This window comes from Perca fluviatilis, chromosome 6 (assembly GCF_010015445.1).
Source record: "Perca fluviatilis chromosome 6, GENO_Pfluv_1.0, whole genome shotgun sequence".
Taxonomy (NCBI): domain Eukaryota; kingdom Metazoa; phylum Chordata; class Actinopteri; order Perciformes; family Percidae; genus Perca; species Perca fluviatilis.
Genome location: NC_053117.1, coordinates 37,474,207 through 37,499,124, shown reverse-complemented (window position 1 = coordinate 37,499,124; position 24,918 = coordinate 37,474,207). Strand labels below are relative to the sequence as shown.

At 40.7% G+C, this 24,918-nt stretch overlaps 1 protein-coding gene across 1 annotated transcript in view; it reads left to right on the top strand.

Moving 5' to 3' along the window:
- Positions 1–21,037, top strand: part of LOC120561221 (anthrax toxin receptor 1-like) — a 57,890-nt gene extending 36,853 nt beyond the window's left edge. Inside the window, exons 15-18 of the mRNA XM_039804251.1 lie at positions 2,673–2,768; positions 4,575–4,742; positions 6,185–6,265; positions 19,115–21,037. Coding sequence (XP_039660185.1) covers positions 2,673–2,768; positions 4,575–4,742; positions 6,185–6,265; positions 19,115–19,555 — 786 coding nt within the window. The 3' untranslated portion in view covers positions 19,556–21,037. The remainder of the gene's footprint in view (positions 1–2,672; positions 2,769–4,574; positions 4,743–6,184; positions 6,266–19,114) is intronic.
- Positions 21,038–24,918: the final 3,881 nt, after the last annotated feature.

The window sequence follows — 24,918 nt, the reverse complement described above, 5'->3', positions numbered from 1 at the left end:
CTCCTGACTTTTACGGTGTTTTTTTCCCTCCCTCCCTCTCTTTTTGTGTTCAACACTTTCAATTCATGTTTTCCAAAATCACTTACATCTGAAACTCTTTGGAGCTCCATGGAATATTTGTGACTAATTTGATCAACAAATTCATGTTATTAAAATACATTTTGACTGGCCAAACTCACAGAGCAATAACAGCAAGCTAACGTGCGACGGTGGGTCACATCAGGCCGCCTTTATTTGCACCAATTAAAAGAATGATTAGGTTAATCTATTTCAAAAAAAAAGAAGAAAAAAAACTGACTCCAAGGCCAACCATGGCTTCACAGACAACTTTCAGCCTTCATTATGGCTGCCTCTGTCTGACAGATTATGAGTCAGACTGGGTGTATTAAAGAGCTCAAACATAACAAGTTTGGCCAGTGGGCTTTGTAATTTCCTCTGATCTGAGCACCAGCTCAGAGGGGACTCAAATAAGGGCTGGATTTGGAGTGTGTGCGCGTGTGTGTGTGTGTGTGTGTGTGTGTGTGTGTGTTGTGTGTGTGTGTGTGTGTGTGTGAGGGTGGGGGGGAAGACAGTGAGGCATTTACTGGTGACCAGTGAGAAGGCAGTAGCTCCTACGTATTCATTCAGTATGTCTACATTCATGTAAAAAAGAAAAAAGGTAAAAAGGTTAATTTACCCTTTTATTGTCCCTTAACCCGCCTGTTGTCCTCGGGTTAAATTTGACCCGTTTTCAAAAAGTTTCTATATCACAAAATTTGGGTTTCTTTCAAGGTTTTAAATGATCAGTTCACTGCTTTCACTGAATTTGGGTGCTTTATTCCATTTTATAGCATTTTGAAGAAATAAAATGATACAGAAAAAGTGACAACAAACTTGGGAAAGACAAGGGAAAAAGTGTCGACCAATTTTAGTTTGAAATTTTGGCCCAGAAAAACAAAAAGTTGCAGGTCGATGGGAAGACAACACAAGGGTTAGGGCCGGGACACACCGGGCCGATTATCAGCCGTGGGACAGTCTGGCGAGGTCGGTGACTCGAGTCTGTGCGGTGTGTCCCGTGCCGTCGTCAGTCTGGGGGGCTGTCGGCGTTCATTTTGGCCGACCTGACATGTTCAGTCGGCGGCAGGGAAGTCGGGACTCACCCGGAAATGGCGAGCGGAATGAGCATGACTAGAGCCTCTCAAAATCTGACGAAAATCTTTTAAACTGACCTTTGTTGATCTGAAATGAAGACAGATTCAGCAACTGCATGACGGCCTATTTCTCTCTTAAAATGTTTTCAGAAACATGTCTCAGTAAACTATTTTAGTACAATATGAGATCGGATTCTGAACGGCCGCGAAAACAGTCTGGCTTTCAATTTCCGGAGAAAACAAACCCATGTGATGCGTTCGTCCAATCAGCTGCCGGTTTTCATTTCTTGGGCAACAATACAGATTAGCGCCGCCTGCTGTTATAGAGATGTATTACGTCTCGTCTCCTCTCGTCTTTTTGGTCTGTTCTGTGGCAGTTTTTTGGACCTCGGGGACGCGACTGATCATATCGACAGAGTTTTCTGTCAACGGTCGGCTGTCGGCTATATGTGTCCCGGCCCTTAGTTGTAGCCGACAGGTTCTCACTCCCATCTGGTAAAATACGGACGCTTGGTCAGGTGCCTTTGTCGTTGTTATTGACGCTAAAAGTCTCCTTAAGCGTAATAGAACCAAGGGGGTAAGCTTCGCTTCAGAATTCGAACCTCCGGCGCCATTTTGACGCTACAAAGAGATCACCTCCCGTTAGCATTCCACTGACTAGCATACATTTTGGCGCCACTTTGACAGTGAATAACTTTACATCTGAAGCGTTTAAAGACTCTATTTGTCCATTGTTTATTTCTAAAGAAACACGACAATGTATAAAAGGCTCCATTACCTTGTACCTCACGTTATGGCTCCGTAGCAGACGCTTTTATAAAAATAGGCTAACGATTGTGTCATAACCAAGTGACTTAATGTCGCATAGTAGAGGAATTACCGTATAGTACAGGAGAAGCTCGCAGGCAGTTTAGACTTACGTTAGCTGTTTAGGTTTAATTACTAATGTTAACTAGCATGTTAGTGATCAGTAATTAGCCTGTGCCTATGTTATCTCCTTACATATACCTACGCTCTCCGTCTCTGTAAGATTGGGAATGATTGAGATTTCTCTCGGCACAGCTACCAGAAGACTTCACACTTTCAGACAGGTTGCTCACGTCACATTTACGTTGTCTCTGTCAGTTGGAGGCTGCTCAGTAAAGCAAGAGATCACCGGAGAAGTGATTCTAATATCCTTCACTGGTCTCCGTCCAGAGACACGGGGTCTATTGGTCCATTATATATATATATATATATATGTCAATGAATATAACACCCTTTAACCATACTAAACACTCTTGGTCGGGACTATTGGCGTCCCTTTTGACGCAGTTATGTTAAGGAAAAGGTCGTGGCCGTGGTCGCTGCTCTCCCCGGTACGCTATATAAACACGCTGAAGGGCGTTTTCTTTTCGTTGCTTCAGGCGCCGACATTCAATGTCCAAACGTCCGTATTTTACGAGTTCGGAGTGAGAAAGGGTTGCTATAGCGGGGGTTGCTATAACGGCCTATTTAAGAAATATATCACAATAAATTCCACTTCCTGTCACTTTCCCACAGGATGATGAAGACTTTGAAGCCCCTAAGAAGAAATGGCCGACTGTAGACGCCTCCTACTACGGAGGAAGAGGAGTTGGGGGGATCAAAAGGATGGAGGTGAGATCAGGTCAAATCTCACACTTCCAGAAAGTTCAAATAACACTGCACTCTAAGAAACCTCTGTGTATTAACAGCTGGATGCCTGTGTATTGTAACAGATTGTCCATATGTGATTCAGTGATTCAGTTGTAGGCTATAATTTGTGCTGTGACAGCTTGTGTTGGTCACGGAGGGTTTTGGTTTTTGATTACAGAAGTCCATGTTGTTGCTTTTTCAGACGTTTGTGGCTTTTTATGACGTTTCTCGACCTTCTCAAAGCTTTTTCCACTTTTTTCGAAGCCGTTTCCGCTGATTTAGTTTCTTTGTGAAGCTTTTTCCAACATTTGTTATTTTTTTCTGCAGTTTGTCGCTTTTTTTTCAACATTTGTTACGCTTTTTCCAATGTTTTTGTTGCTTCTTTTAACATTTGTCGCTTTTTCTGACATTTGGGGAGTTTTCTTCAACATTTTCAGAAGTTTATAACTGGGCAGCTTTGTCTGAGAGAAATTTAAATAACAGAAAATGTTCTGTATTTATACTGTAGCTACACACATAATTTCTCTTTTTAATCACGGAGCAAAGTCTGGGTAATGAGCTGCCAGAACTTTTTCTTTTATTTTACGGATTTATTTCTTAAAGTGTAGACAAGGTCTTCAACGTTTTTTAGGCCAAGGGCCCCTTAGCTGAAGAAGAGACGGAGTAGGGACCCCCTGCTACTGTACATATATTGTTTTACATTTTCCCTCAGAAATGAGATGATTCATCTCAAGGGGTTTATCCTTCTAACACATACTCTTTAAAAAGTTGCAAGTTAAACTATTCCGGATGGATGAAAATGAATGAATATTAATACGTCATGTTTTTATGTTAAACATACATGTGGAAGGCACAGTGAATCCCTAACCCTAACTGTAGGGCTACCATAGTGGCTACTTTACCTACTGTATAGTAAGCTTATATTCAATGTGTAAATTAAATGTTTTAATTTCACAAATAGGCCAATTTATCTTTGCTATTAATATGTTGGATTAAAATTATTGTATATTTAAAAAAAAGAAACTTTCAAAAAGTTATTTTTAAAGGGACCGTTCGGTATTTATGGAATAACCACCGGAGGAAAATAGGGGAGGGTCATGTCTTTTTATTCTTTATTGAGGGGAGGTCCCCCACACATTTTTAGTCTGGGGGGTCACCCAACTTTTGTATTCATGGAAACAGCAAAATTTCAAAGTGGCTTGTTTGGTGCATATTTTTCCATGTGTTTCCACAACAACGTTAGTGAGTAAATCTACAGAAATGGCCACCACACCATAACAGAGGAGTGGGATGCGTAAGAGGTTTAGTCATGTAAGTCATGGCTGTAAAAGCAATGGGTACATGTGTATCTTTGCCAAGCGCAAACCAGTACAGAAGGCATCGATAAATTGTTGGGGAGGGTCATGCCTTATTTCCAAATCCTTTTGGAGGGTCATGGATAAATTATTACTGGCGAGGGGAGGGTCAGGTCTATTTTGACGAAAGATCCCAAAACTCCTCCGGTGGCCCCTTAAATAAATAACAAACAGTCCCTAACATAATTTGGCAGCCCCCCTGCACTTACTTTGAGGACCCCTTAGGGGTCATGGACCCCCTGTTGAATATCTCTTCACTAGAGCTTTCAATCAAACTTCCATTGCACCTACACTGCAATGAAGCATCTCGTCTATGAATTACAAAGTCGGACACATTCACAATTAAACACTCTCAAACATTTTTTTTCCAAGTGTGCCAACGATGTTAAACATTAAAAAGGTACATGTGACTCTCCATACTCTCCGTTACCAGGTCCGCTGGGGTGAGAAAGGCTCCACCGAAGAAGGAGCAAAGCTGGAAAAGGCCAAAAACGCCAAAGTGAAGATGCCTGAACAGGAGTATGTGGAGGCCCCCATGCGGGTTCTCAACAACGGCATGCACAAACCCCTGGGGCCACGCAAGTGGTACTCACCCATCAAGGTACAGGACCAACACCGACTACGTTTACATGCACATAACATTCCGGTTTTTGCCCTTATTAATACAAAAAAAGATTATATTCTTTCCGACTAAGCTGTTTACATGGCTACTACTTTTCCACTAATATTTCGGTTTACATGCAGCCGTGCATGAATAGGATTTTTTTTAAGTTTTCCACCGGTGGCGGCCTTCTATGACCGTGTGATCACAGCACCTCTCTTTCATTTCTCTAACCAGCTTCTTAAAAAGGTTGGTGTTGCAATGTTTGTGCATATCCAAAAACCTGTTGATAACAAAAGTCTTTGACAATGTTTAAAAGTAGCTGTGTTTCTCCTCCTTTTATTTTGGCCGTGCATCTCTACCGCAGCCCTGCAAACTGTCGGGTGATTGGTTTGTGTCCAACAACCATAGCAACGCACAGAGCTGACCGTAATCCGTAAACAGGCAAGAGGCCGTAAACTGTCACAAACTGCGGTAAAAACCCTGATTGAGACGCCGATTCTGAACGCCCTGTATACATGTCCAAAGAATGCTTCTAAAACCCAGAATAATACCGGCATATCCCACATGTCTTAATTGAAAAATGCTAAAAAAAATAAATAAATAAAAAGGCCTTATTCTGAATATCCAAACAGAATATGCTGTTTACATGACCCGTATTAAAAACGGAACATTGTCATATTCGGAACAAGGTCAATGTTCAACATTATGCGCATGGAATCATAGCCAATGTGACTGAACGACGATGTGTTCGGTCGGTCTGCAGAGGATCTTTCAAGTCTCACTGTCGACAACAACTAATAATGGTACAAACATAACATGAACGATGAGTTTCAAGTGCTCAGCATGAGGAAATAAGCATTCATGACTGTTTAATCGTAGCTCCGCTGGGACAAAAGATGTTTTCAGCTGTTAGCATGTGTACTGCATCAAGTAGGCTACAACACCATCTGTTACAAATTACTTCATGTTAATCTGGTTGAGGATATGCAAGTTCTAGCATTATTAAAATGCCCTAGTGAAAGCAGGAGATGTGTTAAGGTAATAATGCTTAGGTGACTACTGGCACACGGTCCCTTCCTCCAGGGCCAGCAGCATGGGGTTAAAGGAGTCACTCCGAAGCCTTCAGCATTGGGGGGGGGGGATTGCTAATAGAAGCCAGACTTCTGTTGGACTGACCTCCAGAGAGCAGGGCTGCACAGCCAGCAGTTTTGTGAGGAAAAACAGCTGCATTTTCTGCTCTTATCCTCAAAGTATTTGCTGTGTTTAAAATCTATGAAGAGCCATTTCACAGTGAACTGAAGCCGTTTCAGTTTGTCACTGGGAGAGTGTGTTTTAGAGTGACCAAGAGAGAAAACAAACGAAGAAACCGGATCTTAAGAATAAAAAGGTAAGATTGTTGTAATGATTTCAAAGTTTGATTTCTTCCTTTTTTTCCATAGAGCAAACTGGACGCTTTGTGGGTACTTTTAAGAAAAGGCTACGACCGCGTGTCTGTAATGAGACCTCATCCGGGTGACAAGGTAAGAATGACTCTAAAAAAAGCTACACAGGTCGACATAAAAACATTCAATCAGCCTGTATTTTACCGACGGACATACGGCATTGGCAGTGCATTAGCATTTGGCAAATGATGAGAATCTTTTGTTGAGAAAATGGACCAGCTGTGAGCAGGGAAGTGTTCGCAGCAGAAGGGGAACCTTGCGGTGAGTTGGGATTCAGGCTGCAGCGGCTGACTACAGTGCTCTGCAACGTAAAGACTTCTGGGGAAGTCATTATAGAAAGGCAAATGTAATTCCTCAAAGGCCAGCTGTAGTTGGGGGGGTGAGGGGGGGTAACAGTGCGATGACCTCTACTGTTGGCAGCTGACGTGTAGTCTGAGACTGTGGGATCTACAAGTGTTGAAAAAATGAGTCTGAGGAAAGTCTTTATATAATGATCACTCACCCGCAAGAGTTTATGTACTGCTTCATCTTCCCCTGAGTAAGAGATGTTGATCTAAGAGCAGCCGTTACCCTCGAAGTTGAAAAAGATCTTCAGATTACTTCACTGCCTTGCCGATTGTACATTTTTTTAAAAAGGGACCGGGATTGCCATCACGCGGCCCCAAAACGTCCCAGGTAGAGAGGAAATGCTTTTAACAGATTCTACGTACTCTATATCTTTACAATCATTCCCCCGAAAGAACCAAGCGGGCCGGCCTTGTTGCACAGTCCAAATTTTCTTCAAAACGCGCCGTTTTCAGCGTGTAGCTCGCTAGCTCGAAAGTTGTTTCCTGAAGCGAACGGAGAGAGGAAGGTGAGGCGCAAAGCGTCAATGTACTTCCACTGATCCAGACCAAGATGAAATGACTTATTATGGCACTATAGGAATAAAAAATACAGGTCGTGTTTATTGTTCCATCCTTGCTGTATGTATGTATGTATGTATGTATGTATGTATGTATGTATGTATGTATGTATGTATGTATGTTTGTGCCTAGATTTCGGGGACGATGCAGGGGATATGCCCCCCCTCCCCCAATATTTAGAAGAGTAAATTTGTCTCCCTCAAAAAATATGATTGGTTTTGGGAGATTTAGTCCTCTTCCCTTTGACGTTTGTTGCTTTTTTACGACATTTTAGAATATTTCTTCCTCAAATGATTTCTTTTTGTCACTTTTTTCGACATTTTAGAAGTTTACTAACTGAGCGGCTTTGTAGGACAGAATTTTATAAAGGCCTAAAAAAAACAATGTTCTGTATTTTAACTGTAGCGACACACAGAATTGTGAATTGTTAATTGCGGGGCAAGATCCAGGTAATGAGCTGCCAGAACGTTTGTTATTTTACGCATTTATTTCTCACAGTTTTTGACACTGAAACTTTTGTGGGGGAAGACCCCCAGAGCCCCCGGTTATAATGCGTCGCACCCAACCTCCACCCTTGTATGTATGTATGTATGTATGTATGTATGTATGTATGTATGTATGTATGTATATTATCTGGTTTTGTCTCATTTCGCCCCGCTGGTAAATGAGAGGCACAGAGCAGCAGCGCTGTCATCCCTTATCAGTCTCCCTGATCCCCTCAGTGCAGCTGCTCCTGGGGTGTAGCTTGTTTCTGGAATATAATATTCTCTCTTGCATGACCTCACTTTGGTTTGGACAGCAGGATGGTGGTGGCAGGTTATTTTGTCAGAGAGTAGAGAATTCAAATAATTGCCCTTAACTAAACCTGTGACTGAGGAACACAGGACAGCATTCATTTTATAGAGGTTTGGTGACATTAAAGCACAGTCACATAGGTGTGTGTGTGTGGACTATAGGAAAGGCTTCTTTAAGTGAGAGTCACATTACCATCTGCTGTAGTCATCAGTCCATGTGGATCATAACAGAAAGCAGCGAGGGACATTTTTATATATCTTAGACTAATTCAGCCGTCGAAGAGTAGGGTTTTGTCAAATAAAAGGATTTAGAAAAGCAAAGTTCTTTCAGTCATGATGCTGTTTTCAAAGCTACAGACTATGAAAACGATTACGTTTGACCAAAGAGGCATAATGAGACGCAAACAAGTATATTCATTACATACAGCTGTCAACGTGAATGACAAATTAGACAGTAAGTCCTACAGGACATTTCAGAAAATGGCTGAAGATATTCTCAGTCCACTTTAGTACGTTTGGCGTTAGATAAACATGGTTCTACTAGCACTGCTAACATATGGAGCCACAGTTGAAAAATATAACTGATTACACAAAAAAAAACTAAATGGAGTGTAAAAAGAAATCTAGTTGATCACTAATTGATAAAATACTCTGGTTTGGTTGAAACAAACCCTTAATTCAACTATTTACATGTGGAAATATCCGGCTCTATACACACTAAAAGTACTGCTTATTTAAATGGACTCTGGTGAGTTTGGCGATGGCGATTTCTGGGCTGTTTCTGGTAAAATAAAAAGATTTTTTTATTCAAATTAGTCACTTAGACTAGCCTGACATGCCAGACCCACATCCAGATGTTGGGTCTGGGAACTCCCCATTGGCAGGGCTCAATCCGAGGGGCGGGATAAACGGTTGTCTTTCAAATTTCCTCTGCACGTAATAGGATAGCGCTACAACCAGGCAGAGCAACACTAGTTGATAGATTAAACTTTTTCCGTATCCGGTCGGCAAAACTCCGAACCACATCTTCCTTTTTTAAGAATGACTTCAGTGCCGTTCTTTGTTCTTTTATCAAAGAAAAGCTGAACTCCAAGTCTTCCAGAGTCGCGGCCAAAGCCGATCCCAAAGACCGCTGTTCGCCAGCAGCAGCAGCCGTCTTCTTTGTTTTCAAGTAGCAGGGAATTCACACAGACCGGGCCTGACCAGAATTTGGTTTTTCCAGCTCGAAAGCCACACTGTAAAAATTATCAGGGTGGTTCTACTTAAAAATGTAAGTTCAATTGCTGCCTTAAAAATGGGGTAAAGCCAACATTAAGAATAGTGTTGTTACAACTCCGAAGTTAAGGTTATAGAATATGTTTAATTAATGATCATTTATTATTTGAACTTGATACTGTGAGTTAAAACAACTATCAATATTACATTGTCCACTCAAGGAAACTTGCTTCCTCTTGTCAAGCCAAAATACAATTCTATACTATTTGAACTCACGAAGGTAAGTTAGAGAAGATGTTTAATTTATGATAATTTATTTTTTGAACTTGATGGTGTGAGTTAAAAAAACCATCTATTTTACATTGTATATTCAAGGAGACTTGCTTCCTCTTGTTAAACAAACATACAATTCTACACCATTTCAACTAACTGTATAAATACCAAATGTCTTTTCAAGTTAGGTGTACTCATTTTTTTAAGGCAGCAACTGAACTTATACTTTCAAATTAAGCAGACTAAGGTTTGTACCGTATCTCAACTAATAGCAAACTCACTAAAAGATCACACTGAATGATGAAAAGCTATTCAAAAACATTTATTTAAATCTCCATTAAAGCCTTCTTCAAATACACTTTTACATGAATGATGAGACAAGCCTGAAAGTCAATGTAAATAAAATATTTATCTTAGAAGAGATACTTCGTGAAATTATTATCTGTACTTGTCTTATGTGGTAAAATAGGGCCCAGATTCAAAATTACATAGACATAGACAAAATTGCTGGTACCCTTCCGTTAAGAGAAAAACCCACAACAATCTCTGAAATCACTTGAAATTGACAAAGTAATAATAAATAAAAATTAACTGATGAAAATCAGACATTGCTTCTGAATTTGGAAATAATTTGATCATAGGGAGAAGAGGAAAATTGATGACAAATCAAAGAGACTGATAATACGAATGGTAACCAAAGAGTAAGGATAATCAATCTCAGCCATTTTTTTTCATCACTTTCCTCTTGCAGCCACCTCCACCCCTATCTATGCTGACCCTGGGTGGCCCATGCGACAAAACCTCCACTGCCACGGCACCAATAAACTGTCTGTACACTTACAAAAATGCTTTCAGCCAACATGCAGGGACCCTCACCACGCCATCGTGGAAGTGCGGCTCCACTCCAAGCCCTGTCAGCGGCACAGACCTGCCCCCACTGCTACAAAAAAAAAATCCTCAAGGAAACACTACTCTTAACATAAGGGTACCAACATTTTTTCCACATCTGTGAGTATCCCATTAAGGACCTGTGTGCATCAAAGCTCATTAAACAAGTTAACATCACACAGTGCCTAAGTTGCTCAGAGAGAAGTCGACCAAACAAAATCTTTTACCACAAGCATTCAATCAAAATTAGATTCTACAAATCCTTGGATTGTTCACATTTAAGATTCAAAAGCACGTAATAAAGAAAAAAACATCTGCCTGGGGACAGCACATTTGAGACCATCAGCTCTAATCAGTCCAAAATGAAGTTGGTCTATAACAGTGCTTTAAATCCTGAGACTGCTGTAAACATGCAGTCTATGTTGAATAAAAATTGTCTGCCTGAGCAGAAAACAGGTGAGACAATCACATCATCAGTCCAACAAAATGAACTGGGCCAATATCAGTCCCTTAAATGCTGGGAGTCTGTGCTTAATGTTAACTTAGTGTACAAAACAAAAAAGACTCAGGCACAGAAGTATTCTGGAATTCTGCAACACTGTGAAGTAGTAATACGAGAATAAAAAAATGCACAAAACTCCTCCTAAAGTCCCATTCGATTGAATAGGATACAAAATCCTGAGGCCGGTTTATGGTGCCTTAAGTTCTCCCCTTTTAACATCACAACGCTGAACAGTTGAGTCCAATAAAATAAAGTTAAGTGTTTTTTTTACTTTTTTTAACTTGTCCAAAATGAACTTTTTTTTAACAGAAGAGTGCTAAATATTTAAGTGTATAAAATACAATGCATTTTAACAAACGCTTTCTATATGAGAAACTTCAGGAAAAAAAGAAGGTGTTACAATTTGTACCTCAGGATTCTGTTTCTTAGCCCATGTACTCTGGCAGATGCTTGGTCTGGTTTTATCTTCATCACCACTCTCTGAAGAAACTCAAAAGAATACTTCATGGCTTCCGGGTTTTCGAGATTGACACAGTAGATGACACCCATAAGCATGGCATAGCTCCATGCCACATCTTTAATGTTGTGAAGTACAATTTTCTCCTCAACTACAACTCGATGTTGAAGACCTCCTTTGGAAAGGCATCCCGCTCTGCATCTTCATAGCCTATCAGCAGGCCAAGTTGCATCCCTTCATGGCTTCATCCAGAGTCTCTCCATGAGCCTGGAAAAGCAGAGATAGTGTGTAAATGTTTCATCTACACATACATAGAGCTACTTCGATTACTAAATAGCTGCAGCCCCGAGGCTGCATTTTCAGGAAGCCACAAAGTCCTGGGTCCACATTTCTGGGACCCTAGTTTTTGTGACAGTGCTACCTAGTGAAATAGAGGGGGTCTTGCACAGTTGGGGGGTTATATAACATAGTTACCTAGTGACTGACAATTTGGCAAGCTAAAACGAGGGTTCTAAAAACGGTCCTGAAATTGCAGGCTCCGTAAAGCAGGATGCTACTCTATACATGGCCATTTCAAAACTCAATCATAATCCTCAAATACAGAGCAGGGAAGTCAACAGACCCGCGTATCTTAACACCAAATTTGTTTTCAGAACTTCAAGGGGAGGGAGATTGAAATATAGAAATTCACCTTTAAAAAAAAAAAGAAAAACACCCTAGCCAAAAGTGAAAGACAAATGTAGATGGGTGATTCTTCAAATACAGGACTTTATCAAGTCCACATGGTAGATTTTCAAGAAAAACGTTTTTATTAAAATGCCATTACTGACACTTATTCTCCCCTCCACCACATCTACTAAAAATCTAACTCAACCCATTCCAATCATTGGTTTTCTATAAAGTATTATTTTCTTGTAAACCTACCCTGGGATAGAACAGTAGCACAATAGAGGATTCACTTATATAGACATCCAGTTTTGCATTAGAGAAAATAATAATGGTCTCATACATTACACATCCTGATGACAGCTGATGGATCTTCGCCCGATATGGGCGGCAGTCCAAGCAAAGCAGCAGTCCTCCTCCTCTCATTTGTGTCCTACAACAAAAAGAAACATGCAGTAAGATGAAAATGTTATATCAAAGATAATAAATTATGCCTAATTTTATGGTCATCTGCTCCTCCACTTACATCTTTCTGAAGGCAGTCCAAAATGTCCTTGAGTGATTGCTTCTTTCCAGACTTGGTTGCTGCTTTGTACAACTCCAGCAGTCTTGGGACCAGGCCATCAAGTCCATCGAGAAAAGTTTCCACAAGGTCTGTGGTGACAATTCTCTTGAACTCTGCCCTAATCTGAGGACACAGATAAAAACTATTAGTCTAACTAACTAGAAAACTGTACAGTATCTGACATAAAATCTCAGACTGATTACCTGTCTCTCATGGAGCAGAGCTGGCCATCTGGAAATGACTTCTGTGATGAGTGGCTGATCTCCAATTATCTCTTTTCTGCGCTGAGAAAATGTAGCAACCATCAGGTCTTCTATCAGCTGATGATCCAGGTCTCTCTTCAGCATTTCAGCCTCCATCATCTTGCGCTTCTCCTCCATGTTTTCAGCACTGTGTCCTTCAGGTGGATCTGGACAGTAGTGGACCTCACCCTTCTTTGACTTCTTCACACATTTTCCTTTCGAACCCCCTGCTTTTCTTTTGTTTATTACCACCTCAGGGCATCCTGCTGCACTTAACTTTTGACGATAGTTTCCAAGCTTGAACTTCAGGCTGTGAAACCATGAGTACCATCCCTTTCCAGACCCTGGCTCCTTCAGACTGGGATGCTTCTCCACAAGTGCTTTGGCTACATTCTCATAGTGATGTCTTTCAGGATAAGCACTTATCTTTGACATACAGTCTGCCAGTGTGTCAAGGATATCAGTCTTTAAACCTTTGGAAATCACCATCACAGATCCATCCTTAGCATACCTACAATTAGCTTCTTTCAGCTGGAGTTCAACATCATGTGAGAACTGTGGAATCGGGAAGGGGTCAGGCCAGTCAACAGAATCCCCACTACTAGGACAAGGGAGGCTGCATGTGTCCAGTGTAGAATCTGAGATGTCATCAGCTGTAAACAACACTTTTAATGTTGCCCTCCCCAGAGGGAAGTTCTTTGATGTCTGTTAGGTTGCACAACTGATTATTGAAATCAGGATCCTCAAATTGCAAAATAAATCCACCTCTCAGGCCAAGCTTTGTTCGCAACACCTGGTAAGCTTGCCCTCAACACTAGATGGGACGTCTTCAATTGAAAGACGTCTGATGTCATTTCTGATAATGATGATACGCGCAGCATTGTAGACCAGTTATACCTGAAGAGAGAGAAAAATATGTAGTTGTAAGTGTATTGTTTACTCTAAACTATTCATATCAGTCCCCAATCAGATACATTTTACATTACTTATTTCATTCTCAGGAAATGGGTCATCTGAATTAAAATGGTTGCCATGAGGCACTAACAGTTGTAGTTAAAAGTAGCTTTTATTTTCGTGAAATTTTGACTGCAATTTATTTCTGCAAATCCATTTAGATCACAATCACTGTGGTTCCACACTCCAAATCCACACACCATGTAGTAGCCATTGTTCCACAAAAAGCACAATCCCAGTACAATTTTGTAATCACAGAAGGTGCAATAGTTAAGGACAATGTGTGAAAATGCCATTCTACATTGAAGAGATTGGCATGTTTCAAACATGCCCTGACCTAAAAATCATATTCTGCAGTGTTACAGTTCCTTGCAAAAATCATATCACCAAGATTAATTTCTGTTTTTCAATGAAAAATATAAAAATGATCAATTCCCTCTAACCCAATTCATCTTAATTGCAACATCAGTCAAAATGATCACAATTAGACGTTTTCAAAATTGCACAGCCTTCCAAAATGTACAATTACTTACAGCAGATTTATTTCAGCAAGAATGTCTTTGGAGTGACCAAAAGGCAGCCCTGAATGAAGTATGACACCAGTGGAATGTAGTCATTGAGATCATCTGGTTTCACCAACTGACATCCAGTAGGATTTTTCCCTCACAAGATGGTAACTCCGCAGATGCTCCATATAGTGAGTTGTAAAAGGTTCAATAATGAAGCAAACGTGATTAGCCAACACAATGCATATTTCCAAAATCCTTCCAAAGTCTGGTAGTCCACTTGTGCTCCCTGCAGACAGAATCATTCCCTTTGAATACTTTGTTCCATTCAGGAAAGATGTTAGGAGTCAGTCCAACTGTGCCAACATCACCAAATCTATTCCAGATAGCTTGTCTGACAGCAGTGTCTAAGACATCCAGGCACACATCAGACACCTTTGCAGTCTCAGTCTCAGGCTTGAAAAGGCTTGGCATTTCAAGATAATGTGCCAACATAAGTTGATGTCTTGAAGCCAGGGTAAGCAGAATGTTTTTGAAATTGTTGGACATCGCACAACCTTTTAAAGAAAGAATGTTTGGCCTCAAACCTGATTGTCCAACACTCAACTGGAGGTCCAAACTTCTGAATGAAATATGGGTAATGCTCAATAAAGTGATGTTTGGGGACGAACTTGTTATTGTTGAAAACTGTCAGCAACAATTGTCTGTGGTCTGATATTTTAGATTGTAAATAACAAAGTGAATCTGGAGTGAAATATGGGGTCGCCAATAACTCCACCAAGTCTTTGAGCTTCAAAAACTAATTCCCATGTTTGATCACCTTCTGGAATACGGTGACCCGATGATGAGGGGAAGGAGCGCACAAGACTCCAATTTTCATGTCCATTACCACCTAGAGTCTTGTTCCGTTGGAAAGTTGATGAAACTTTCTGAGGGCGGTTGTCTTGTCAGAGAACTTAAAAGGAAAGCCTTCTATTTCCTTATTAAGCTCGTCCAATGTGAAATACTTCTTAGAAATAAAATCTGCAAGGCACAGACTTAGCTCTATGGGTATAATGCCTTCCAGCACATCATGAAAAAATCAGGTGGAAAGCCTTGGCATGCATGAAAACCTTTCAATCTGTTAAGAGGACAGTCTCGTTTCACACCATCAACAGACACAACTTCACTGCTTCAACACATTTACAGCTCTATCATACAACTCTGGTGATCGTAAAACAAAGTTACCACTTCTGACATCACAAGCCTGTATTTCTTCACGATGACACCAGACAAAACCTACAAAACTTGGCCACATTAAAGGACTCTTGGAATCCACCTAAGGAGTGTGCAGCCAAATTATCTGCAGCAACATACAAGATGGTCCCTTTAACATTACAAGCAAGTTTCTCAACATACACACCAACTGTTTCTAGATATTCAATATCTTTTATCAGTGGCTCCAAAACTCTACTATACCCATAAATCTTGATATGTTCAGTCTTGCACAGTAAGGCTAGGTAGATTGATGACAGTGATGACTTGTATATTTTTGGCAAATTTGCAAGAGTCCAATACACACCACAGACTTTATTTTTTTTTCTGGAGGTGCCCAATGGATTACAAATTGAAATCGTCGATGTACAAGGGTTATGCATAAACTAACATCTTGACCTGAGAGTATTGGATTTCTTTAAAGTAGTCACCATCCAGACATGACCTGTAGTGGCCAGACTGTTGAACTGGTTTGTTTACTCTCAATACATGTAGTACTTCATCTCTTTTGAGAAGTTCACAAAGTAATTTTAGAATAGGGACATAAACAACAGTATGAGACCTTTTATGTGTACTTAAAACATATTCGACAGGTTCAATAACAGAAAAGTTTTGTCTATAATATGATTGCCTTTATATTCTGTGCCTAGAGGTCCCTCTCTTGAAAGCAAAGTGAGTGGGTTTGAACTCTGTAATGCTTCAGTCACATGACTATACCAATTCCTCAGATGTGCAATTATGCACCGCCAAAATATTTTCAATCGTCTGCCTAGTTATTTGTCCGGAACATTCACCAATATCAAATAAGTCATCCACAATTTCTTGAATTGCTGACTTTGACACATGAAGGACTGCTTGCAGCCTAAGTAAAAGGGATGCAAGCCGCCTGAATGGGCTTATGTACAGGCTGAAATTCAAGTTCTGGAAAGAATAAATCTGGTGACACTAAATTATCATCTTCATCATTTACAAAGGCCTGACTATGACATTTCACAACAAGGTCAGGTCTGAAATCGACAAATGTAGCAGCATGATGAGACCGACCTCTTTATGGGCAGTAAAAGTTGAGAAAACCCTAGACTTAAAAGAGCATGCCACAAATGGGCACTTCACAGTCTCGCTTTCTCAAATGTCTCTTCAGATGAAGAAAATATTGACTGATGTTGGTTGGTGCTGAAAACGCGTACAAAGTTCACAGCGTATTTTAGCAAGTGGATTTAATCCTTTTTGTGGTCCTTTATATGTTTTGCAAAATCCACATGCGATTGGAGGACTGTCAGACAGTTTGGATAAATGCAGCTCAAGCCCCGTCTTCCACGTCCATGACTGTCTTTGTAATGGCTTACTATTGTTTTTCATTATAAGTGGCAAAATTGCAAAACTTACAACTCCACTTCATCCACAGTTGCAGCCTAGCTGAAATGAATGGACCATCTGCACCTGAAACACAGAAAATACATTACATTTACTCATTTGGCAGGTGCTTTTATACATTTAATTAATTACATTTGAGGAAGAGCATACAAGAATCAGTATAAAAAAGCAACATTAAATACTAGTCAGAGCTATAACACATACTGCATAAATGGGATAAATTAAAGGAATAACTAAGAGTGTATAGTGCATAAATTAATTTAACATGAAGTGAAAGTTTGTTCAAGTTTAGTTTAATTGCACTCTTAGAATAATGTCTGAGTCAACCTCGATTAATGTTGTTATCTTTAACGTTACTTGCTCCATTGTTTAACAGCAGCGTCTCTGCTCACAGACCGAGGCATTATAGTAATACACTACCGTCGGAGCATATCGGCTCATAATTTCACTGCAAATCCCACAGTTTAGGCCAACGAAAGAAACAGCGAAGATGGCCAGGAGGCTAACGTTAACGTGGCAGGTTAAATTGGAGCTGAATAGAAATAACGTTACAAGTGTACGTGAATAACATTACTTTAAAGAACAAAGTCGACAAACTTCACCTTATAATGTTAAGCATACCCTAAGGATTGTGTTGAAGCAGCCGGTAACAATTCTCGGCGGCCAAGGCTAATTGCTGACACGACGACGAGCGACGACGCCCCCAACATACAAAAGCACGGGCCACGGCTAATTACGGTCACTCCACACACAATGCAAAGTTAACGTTACGCGTACTTGTAAAACTCCACCGCTGCCATGCAAAGTTTTTGCCAGGCGCAATGAATGTGCTTCTGTTTTGCGTGAATGTTAGAAAATACTAGCTATATAACTGCTCAAGTGTTTCTTCTTCATGAAAGTAAAAAGTGGGACTAGCTAGATAACGATATTAAACACTTAGCTAGATAGCTAATGTGAAGTTTGGTTCAACTCCACCACTTGCATTAACAAGCTGCGCTAAACTATCTTGTGTTTAAAAACGTAACAGCCATTAATTTCTTTATAACTAATTAACAAAATACATTGGATTAATGCATGCAACCACTCACCTTGTTTCGCCTTCTCCTAAATCCGAAACGTCTGCCACGGTAGCTACCAACTGTCAGATGTGGCTGACAAAAACGTAGTCATCCGCTGCTTCTCTTTTGACCATTGTCATTCTGCTCAGTTGGTTGGTTTCCTCGTTTTGAGAATTGCAATCGGGTGGAGTGTATCATTAAGTGTTAAATAATGATATCATAGTTGTTAATCACATTAGATCAAGACACCATTTCTGGGACTATTTGCACCGCGCATTGATATTGCCGCCACACCAGGGATCATGGTCACTTTCTGCGAGATCCGGTTTCCATTTAACAACTCACATTGTTAAATTAAGTTGACACATTGAAATTTACATGTCATTGAAATGGCTTACAAACTTGAGTTGAAATAGTAATAACTCATGAAATGAAGTCGAAATTTCATAACTCATTATGGTAAGTGGAGGTAAAATATAGAAAACAGTTACTATAACTTATTCATCAGATCCTTTTTACAGTGCAACGGAGAGTTGCTAGACTGACCCTGGCTGCAAATTACATTTGCTGCTGCTATTGGGCGTCTAGATTTCTAGGCTACACTTAGACACCAACGCATGGCAAAACAGGGTCCAGGTTGGAAGAAAAAAAACGAAATGACCCTTTAAGTGAAACAGAAAACACATCTCTGTTGTTCATATACGGTAGGTTGTTCACCATAGAGATGTTCCGATACCAGTATCGGTATCGGCTCCGATACTGCCTAAAACGCTGGTATCGGTATCGGGAAGTACTGGAGTTTATGCACCGATCCGATACCACGAAATAAAGCCCTACAGTCAGGGCTCGTCACTGTCGCAATAGCCACTGCTAATGCTTGCTCTTGAGGGAATTACTGGAATTGTTGGGGCTTTGGAAATTACAGAGTGTGGTCTAGACCTACTCTATCTGTAAAGTGTCTCAAGATAACTCTTGTTATGATTTGATACTATAATTAAAATTGAATTGAACTATAAAAAAAATCTACATTAAAGTAGTTTATTTATGTTCTTTTCCCGTTATAACTGACTGTCAAACTGGATAATAAAAGAAAGTTCTGAGGCATTCATCGTTTGTGTTGGTTCACGTTTCACAAAGAGTTTAACCTGAGCCAGACCGACAGCAGAGATAGAAATCATATCACGGTATCGGGAAGCAAAAAAATGGTATCGGACCATCTCTAGTTCACCATCACAATATGTTCCTCTGACGTCTGGTCTGCTTTCAAATTTCAGGGCAGATGCATGAACTTCACCCGCATGAAGTCTCCGTCTCCTCCCTACCCCGACTACAACCACCACCCATCCCCCATCTACAACCCCCCCAGCAGGAGTCCACCTCCGCCGCAAGGCACGCTCCCACCGAGCCCCCGAAGCCCTCCATCGTCTCCGACGTTCTCCTCCTCCTCCTCCTCCTCCTCCGCCCTTCCACTGCTGCCTCCAACACCTCCCCCCACGTCCGCCACTCCCTCCCCTCCCCTCACGCCTCCTCCTTATACGCCACCTCCCACCCGGGCTCTTCCTCTGACCACGCTGCACATACCCGACCCTCCGGCGCTACCGCCCACCCCTCCGCCCTCCGCCTCCCCGACTGGCTCCCTGCCTCCTCTTCCACAGGGACCTCCTCCGGGGCGAGCCCCTCCACCTGCCCGCCCGCCGCCTCGCCCTGGCCTGTAGAGCTCTGTGAGCACACAGGGACAGGATTTTTAAAAATTATTAAAAAAAAAATAAAAAAAACGCACCAACAATCAGCACATGACCATCTTTGATTGTACTTGCGAGTGGCTGCGAGCGCCTCGTGCCACGCTCAGTGGCAGACTTGTGAAGTGGAGCAGTGAGGACTTTGTCTTCAGCTATTTGTCTACAGTGACTTTTGTACACATTTAGCCCCGACACTGCAATCGCTGATGCTTGAATTACACAGACAATTCCCTACAAATGAGGTCATGCAGGCCGGCTTAAAAAATAAATAAATTAAAAAAAACATTCAGCCTCCGGCGTCCTCAGAGCTGGACCGTTGTCCCCTCCATGCAGACACGCGATTGGACGAACCCTGATCAAGCAGAGGAACAACAGCTCGTACTGATGCGTCTGCACAAGAAGCACAATCGTGTTCAAAATGATCATGACACTAAAAAAAATGTGCCTGTGTAACATTCCTATCTTTTTCTGATGAGAGAAACACTCATGTTGCACATTTCCCCCCCACTTACGATTAAGGATGATTTAGAAGAATCTAAAAAAAAAAAAAAAAAAAAAAAAAAATCTGTTTTTATACACTTGAATGTTGAGCAATTGCATGCAATAGTGTTTGAGTTGTTCTTTTTATAACGTTTCTACCTTGTTTTATACAACATAAATGCATTTTTTTTTATTTGTACTATTATTATTGTTGATCATCAATTTTTGTCTTTTTTTTTAAGGTAAGAAATACAATTGCTGATAAACACATGTACAGGAACCGTATTGAAACAGCAATGCAACGTATCCGAACTTGTTCTTGCAACCTTTCTCTTCCGTGCCGTACTTAAGCAGCCTAATGTGAGTCACATCTGGCCTGTTCTTTGTGCACATTACAGTTAAAAAATGAATTGGGACACTAAGTAACTGCATATGCTCTGTCTATCACTATATGGACAAAAATATGTCAGAGTCAGGGAAAAGCTTTGCACACTGTCTTGCTCAATCACCCACGGCCTCTAACAAAAAGGGTTTTATGTAAATAATCATTTTGATGCAATCATGTGTGTTTAGCCGTCTGTGTGTGTGCGCGTCTGTGTGTGTGTCAAAAAGAAAAGAGACTAGTCTACTAGACGGATTTGTGACAGCCGGTTTGATCTATTTCAACGAAATGACCCGTTTCTTTCCGCTTTAAAGTCATGGAAGCATGGAACAGGATGAAAGCATGCCGTTTCAAGGGTCATATAAAAGTTCAGTGTAGATTAAAGTTAAAAGGCTGAAAAATAAAGTTATTATTTGATTAGGAGTCAGATTGCAAGCTCATCCATAGCAACCGGGAGGAGTCTTTCACTCCAAGAGTCTTATAGAAATGGCACGGCAAAACTGGAAAGACAGTTTGTAACTTTTCACCAATACAATGCAGTATGTAGACACCGTTGTTACATTCAAAATGTAAGTAAACAATTGAAGTGTATTAAATTTGCCTCTGGTCTTTCTGTATTTTTCTTCAAGTACAATTACTGACCTGTAAACCAAAGTGATTTATTTCCTGACAATGTGAAAAAAAAAAAGAAAACTGCCACTTTGCTCTCTAAGCTTTCATCAAAAGCCTGTAAAGACTTTAGAGGGTTAACAGTGCTCTTCAGTTGGAAAAGGAGCCTTTTTTTCTACAGTATGTTAATATACAACAGTCATATTTAATGTTTTTCTTTTCTTTTATTTAACAGTAAGTTAGACTGGGATCAGCAGGTTTACTCAGTGGACAGTGGCTGTTTGCAAATTGTAATTGTAATTGTAATGTATTTATTTGAACAGGGACAGTGCACAAAAAACATTAATAGATGTCTTGTGCCAGGTTGTAGCAAATAGCTAATTTCCGCCCGTAGTCCCTGGGCAGATAGATGGCGCAATAAAATACAAAGTATTTAAAGTACAACATATAATACAGATACATAAAGTCACAAAAATCTAAAGTCATTATTGTCCCCCTATCCCACCCCAAACACACACTGTAATGTTACACATCAATTTACTGGTGGGAGCAAGTCTGATTAGTTAACAACCAATCCTTTGCTAAGCGTGAAAATGAGTGGAAGTTAGTGCATGAAATTAGCTCTGTAGGAAGAGTATTCCAAAAAAATACTCCCTCCCTCTGTGTGATGGGGAAAAAAAGAAAAAGGATATGCAGAGCATGGCTAACTAATCCCAGATGTTCATATGTTGCATTATGTCACAGGCACGAACGGAGTGAGCTATCTTGGAAAATATTAGACGCCATCTAATCCTCAGGAAATGGGGACAGACTGCAGGAAAGGTGTCCTGGTGCTTATCGCCTGCGCTGTAATTTGGGGACAGCCGACACGACTGAGTGGAATAACGAGCTGCAGCTCCTGAATGTCTCAAAGAAAGTGACTTTGATAAAGATTTGAGCTTGACAATACGCAGGCTCTTCACAGTGAATGTTCCATGTCAGACAAAACGCAATGCAAGATGTCTTGAGTCTGTTTCCAGCTTTTGTTTCCACCCTGTCTTGATACATTCAGCACAGGTGTCCAACATACACTATACACACATTACATCACAGATAAATATTACACAGACTTCTCCCATATGATAAAAAACCCAACAATAGGCACTATTGTTCTGCTGGGTGCGGTCACCTTTTATATTTTTCTTTAGGACGAATGTGGGTGGAGTTCTTAACCAGTATAAACATTCAACGCTGAGACCTAAATTAAAATAGATGTTTCTCCAGACTTTGTATAAATGAGGCTAGCTTTGTATTAAAGGGTAACTACCGGGTTTTTTTCAACCGAATGAGATTAATTACCTCATCTGTCACTTAAAGGGTAGTCTATATCCTTCGCGTTCCACTTCCGGGACGCTCCGGTGCTGCAGGAAATTTCGCCAGATGCATGTATTTTCCGTTTCCGCTTTATTTGTGTTGGGATTTTAAACTGCGGTGGATTTCTGAGGACTATGGTTAACTGCTCCTCAGATCTCTGCAGGGTAAATCCAGACAGCTAGCTAGACTATCTGTCCAATCTGAGTGTTCTCTCGCACGACTATTTTGCAATGGCGCTGTGCGGAGTTTAGCACCGCCCATGACGATTCTGATTGGTTTAAAGAAATGCCATTAAACCAGAGCACGTTTTCCTCCCATCCCCAAATGCTGTGTGGACTAGCCAGACCCTCCTCCAGCGCGCTTTCAAGGAGGGTCTGGCAAAGCGAGACTACTTAAAAGGGTAACTACCGTTTTTTAAACATGGACACTATTTTCCTATGTTTTTGTGTCTAAGCGACTGATGGGAACAACAATCTCTGACATTGGTCCAGTATTAAGCGAGATCGCTGCAGTCGGCAGCGGCGAAACAAGCTACAGTGTAAGTTAATAGGACAATTGTCCAGCTTGTATTTACCTTCACAAAAGTGCTCGCTTTGCCACTGACAGGCTCAGATTAATATTCTAAGTGTCTGACAACATTTTGGAAAGGATCCCTACAGAGATAGACCTTTAAAACTTCTTTGAGACCTTTCTGTTTAACCAGAAACAGCTCTGAAGTCTCTAGCTCTAAACCTACCAGACTCCATTTAAAAAACAATACTTTTAGCGTGTATAGAGCCAACATATTTTCAGATATAAATCTGTAAACTATGTGTTTATTTCAACCAAAACTAGAATTGTTTTGGTTGGAAAAGTGAAAAGACGACCCAAAACGGCTTTTCATAGTTTTATTTTGTTTCTGTCGACTTTGAATGAAGTGTATTTTACGATGCTTAAATGACTGTTTATTTACATGGAGTCTGGTGGGTTTACCAAATGCAATTTCGCAGATGTTTTTATGTTTAAAAAAGGATCTTACTCTCTAACAGAAAGGTCAACCTCCTTAGAAATCCTTCCCATAATGTTGTCAGACACTTAGAATATTAATCTGAGCCTGTCAGCGGCAAAGCGAGCACTTTTGTGAAGGTAAATACAAGCTGGACAATTGTCCTATTAACTTACACTGTAGCTTGTTTCGCCACTGACGACTGCAGCGATCTCGCTTAATACTGGACTAACGTCAAAGATCGTTGTTCCCATCAGTCACTTAGGCACAAAAACAAAGGAACATAGGGTCCAGGTTTAAAAAAAACAGTAGTTACCCTTTGAAGGTCCTATATTGTAAAAAGTATTGTATTATCGTGTATTTTTTTATTAAAAAGCAGGTTGAGGTTCAATATAAATACTGTGAAAGTAACAAAACGCTTAATCCACGGAGAAATGCACACAGCCAATTTTCTAGAAACTGTGCCTTTAAAAGAGACGTCAGGACTTCTGTATGCCTGTGATGTCAGGACTACACTTCAATGTCAGAGCATAACCTGGAAAAACTTGATACTATCGTTACGTCTAGGGGGCTTCCAGAGTTTTGGCAGACCATGCATATGAAAACTACAGAGATAAACACTCAGCCGCTCAGACTACAGGTGAAACGAGTAGGCCTAGCTGTCGTCCTGTGCTCCGTTGACAGTTCATTTGTAGACATTGTAGACAACTTTAATGAGCCGGTGCTACTACAGCTCTGTGATGCAGGAAAGCCACACCCAACTCAGACTGGCGAGCCAATAGGAAAGATTGTGCCGTGACAACATACAGGTAGAAAGTTTCGCTACAGTGCTCTTATAGTCATTCCCCGGCTGCAATGACGATGCAGAGACTCCGAGAAAGCAAATGCGGAAGACCCCTGAAAAGCTGACCATATAGAGCAGGGGGGCTTAATGGTCCCATGACGTGGTGCTCTTTGGATGCTTTTATATAGGCCTTAGTTGTCCCCTAATACTGTATCTGAAGTCTCTTTTATATAGACCTTAGTGGTCCCCTAATACTGTATCTGAAGTCTCTTTTATATAGACCTTAGTGGTCCCCTAATACTGTATCTGAAGTCTTTTATATAGGCTTTAGTGGTCCCCTAATACTGTATCTGAAGTCTCTTTTATATAGACCTTAGTGGTCCCCTAGTACTGTATCTGAAGTCTTTTATATAGGCCTTAGTGGTCCCCTAATACTGTATCTGACGTCTCTTTTATATAGGCCTTAGTGGTCCTCTAATACTGTATCTGACGTCTCTTTTATATAGGCCTTAGTGGTCCCCTAATACTGTATCTGACGTCTCTTTTATATAGGCCTTAGGGGTCCCCTAATACTGTATCTGAAGTCTCTTTTATATAGACCTTAGTGGTCCCCTAATACTGTATCTGAAGTATCTTTTATATAGACCTTAGTGGTCCCCTAATACTGTATCTGAAGTCTCTTTTATATAGACCTTAGTGGTCCCCTAATACTGTATCTGAAGTCTCTTTTATATAGACCTTAGTGG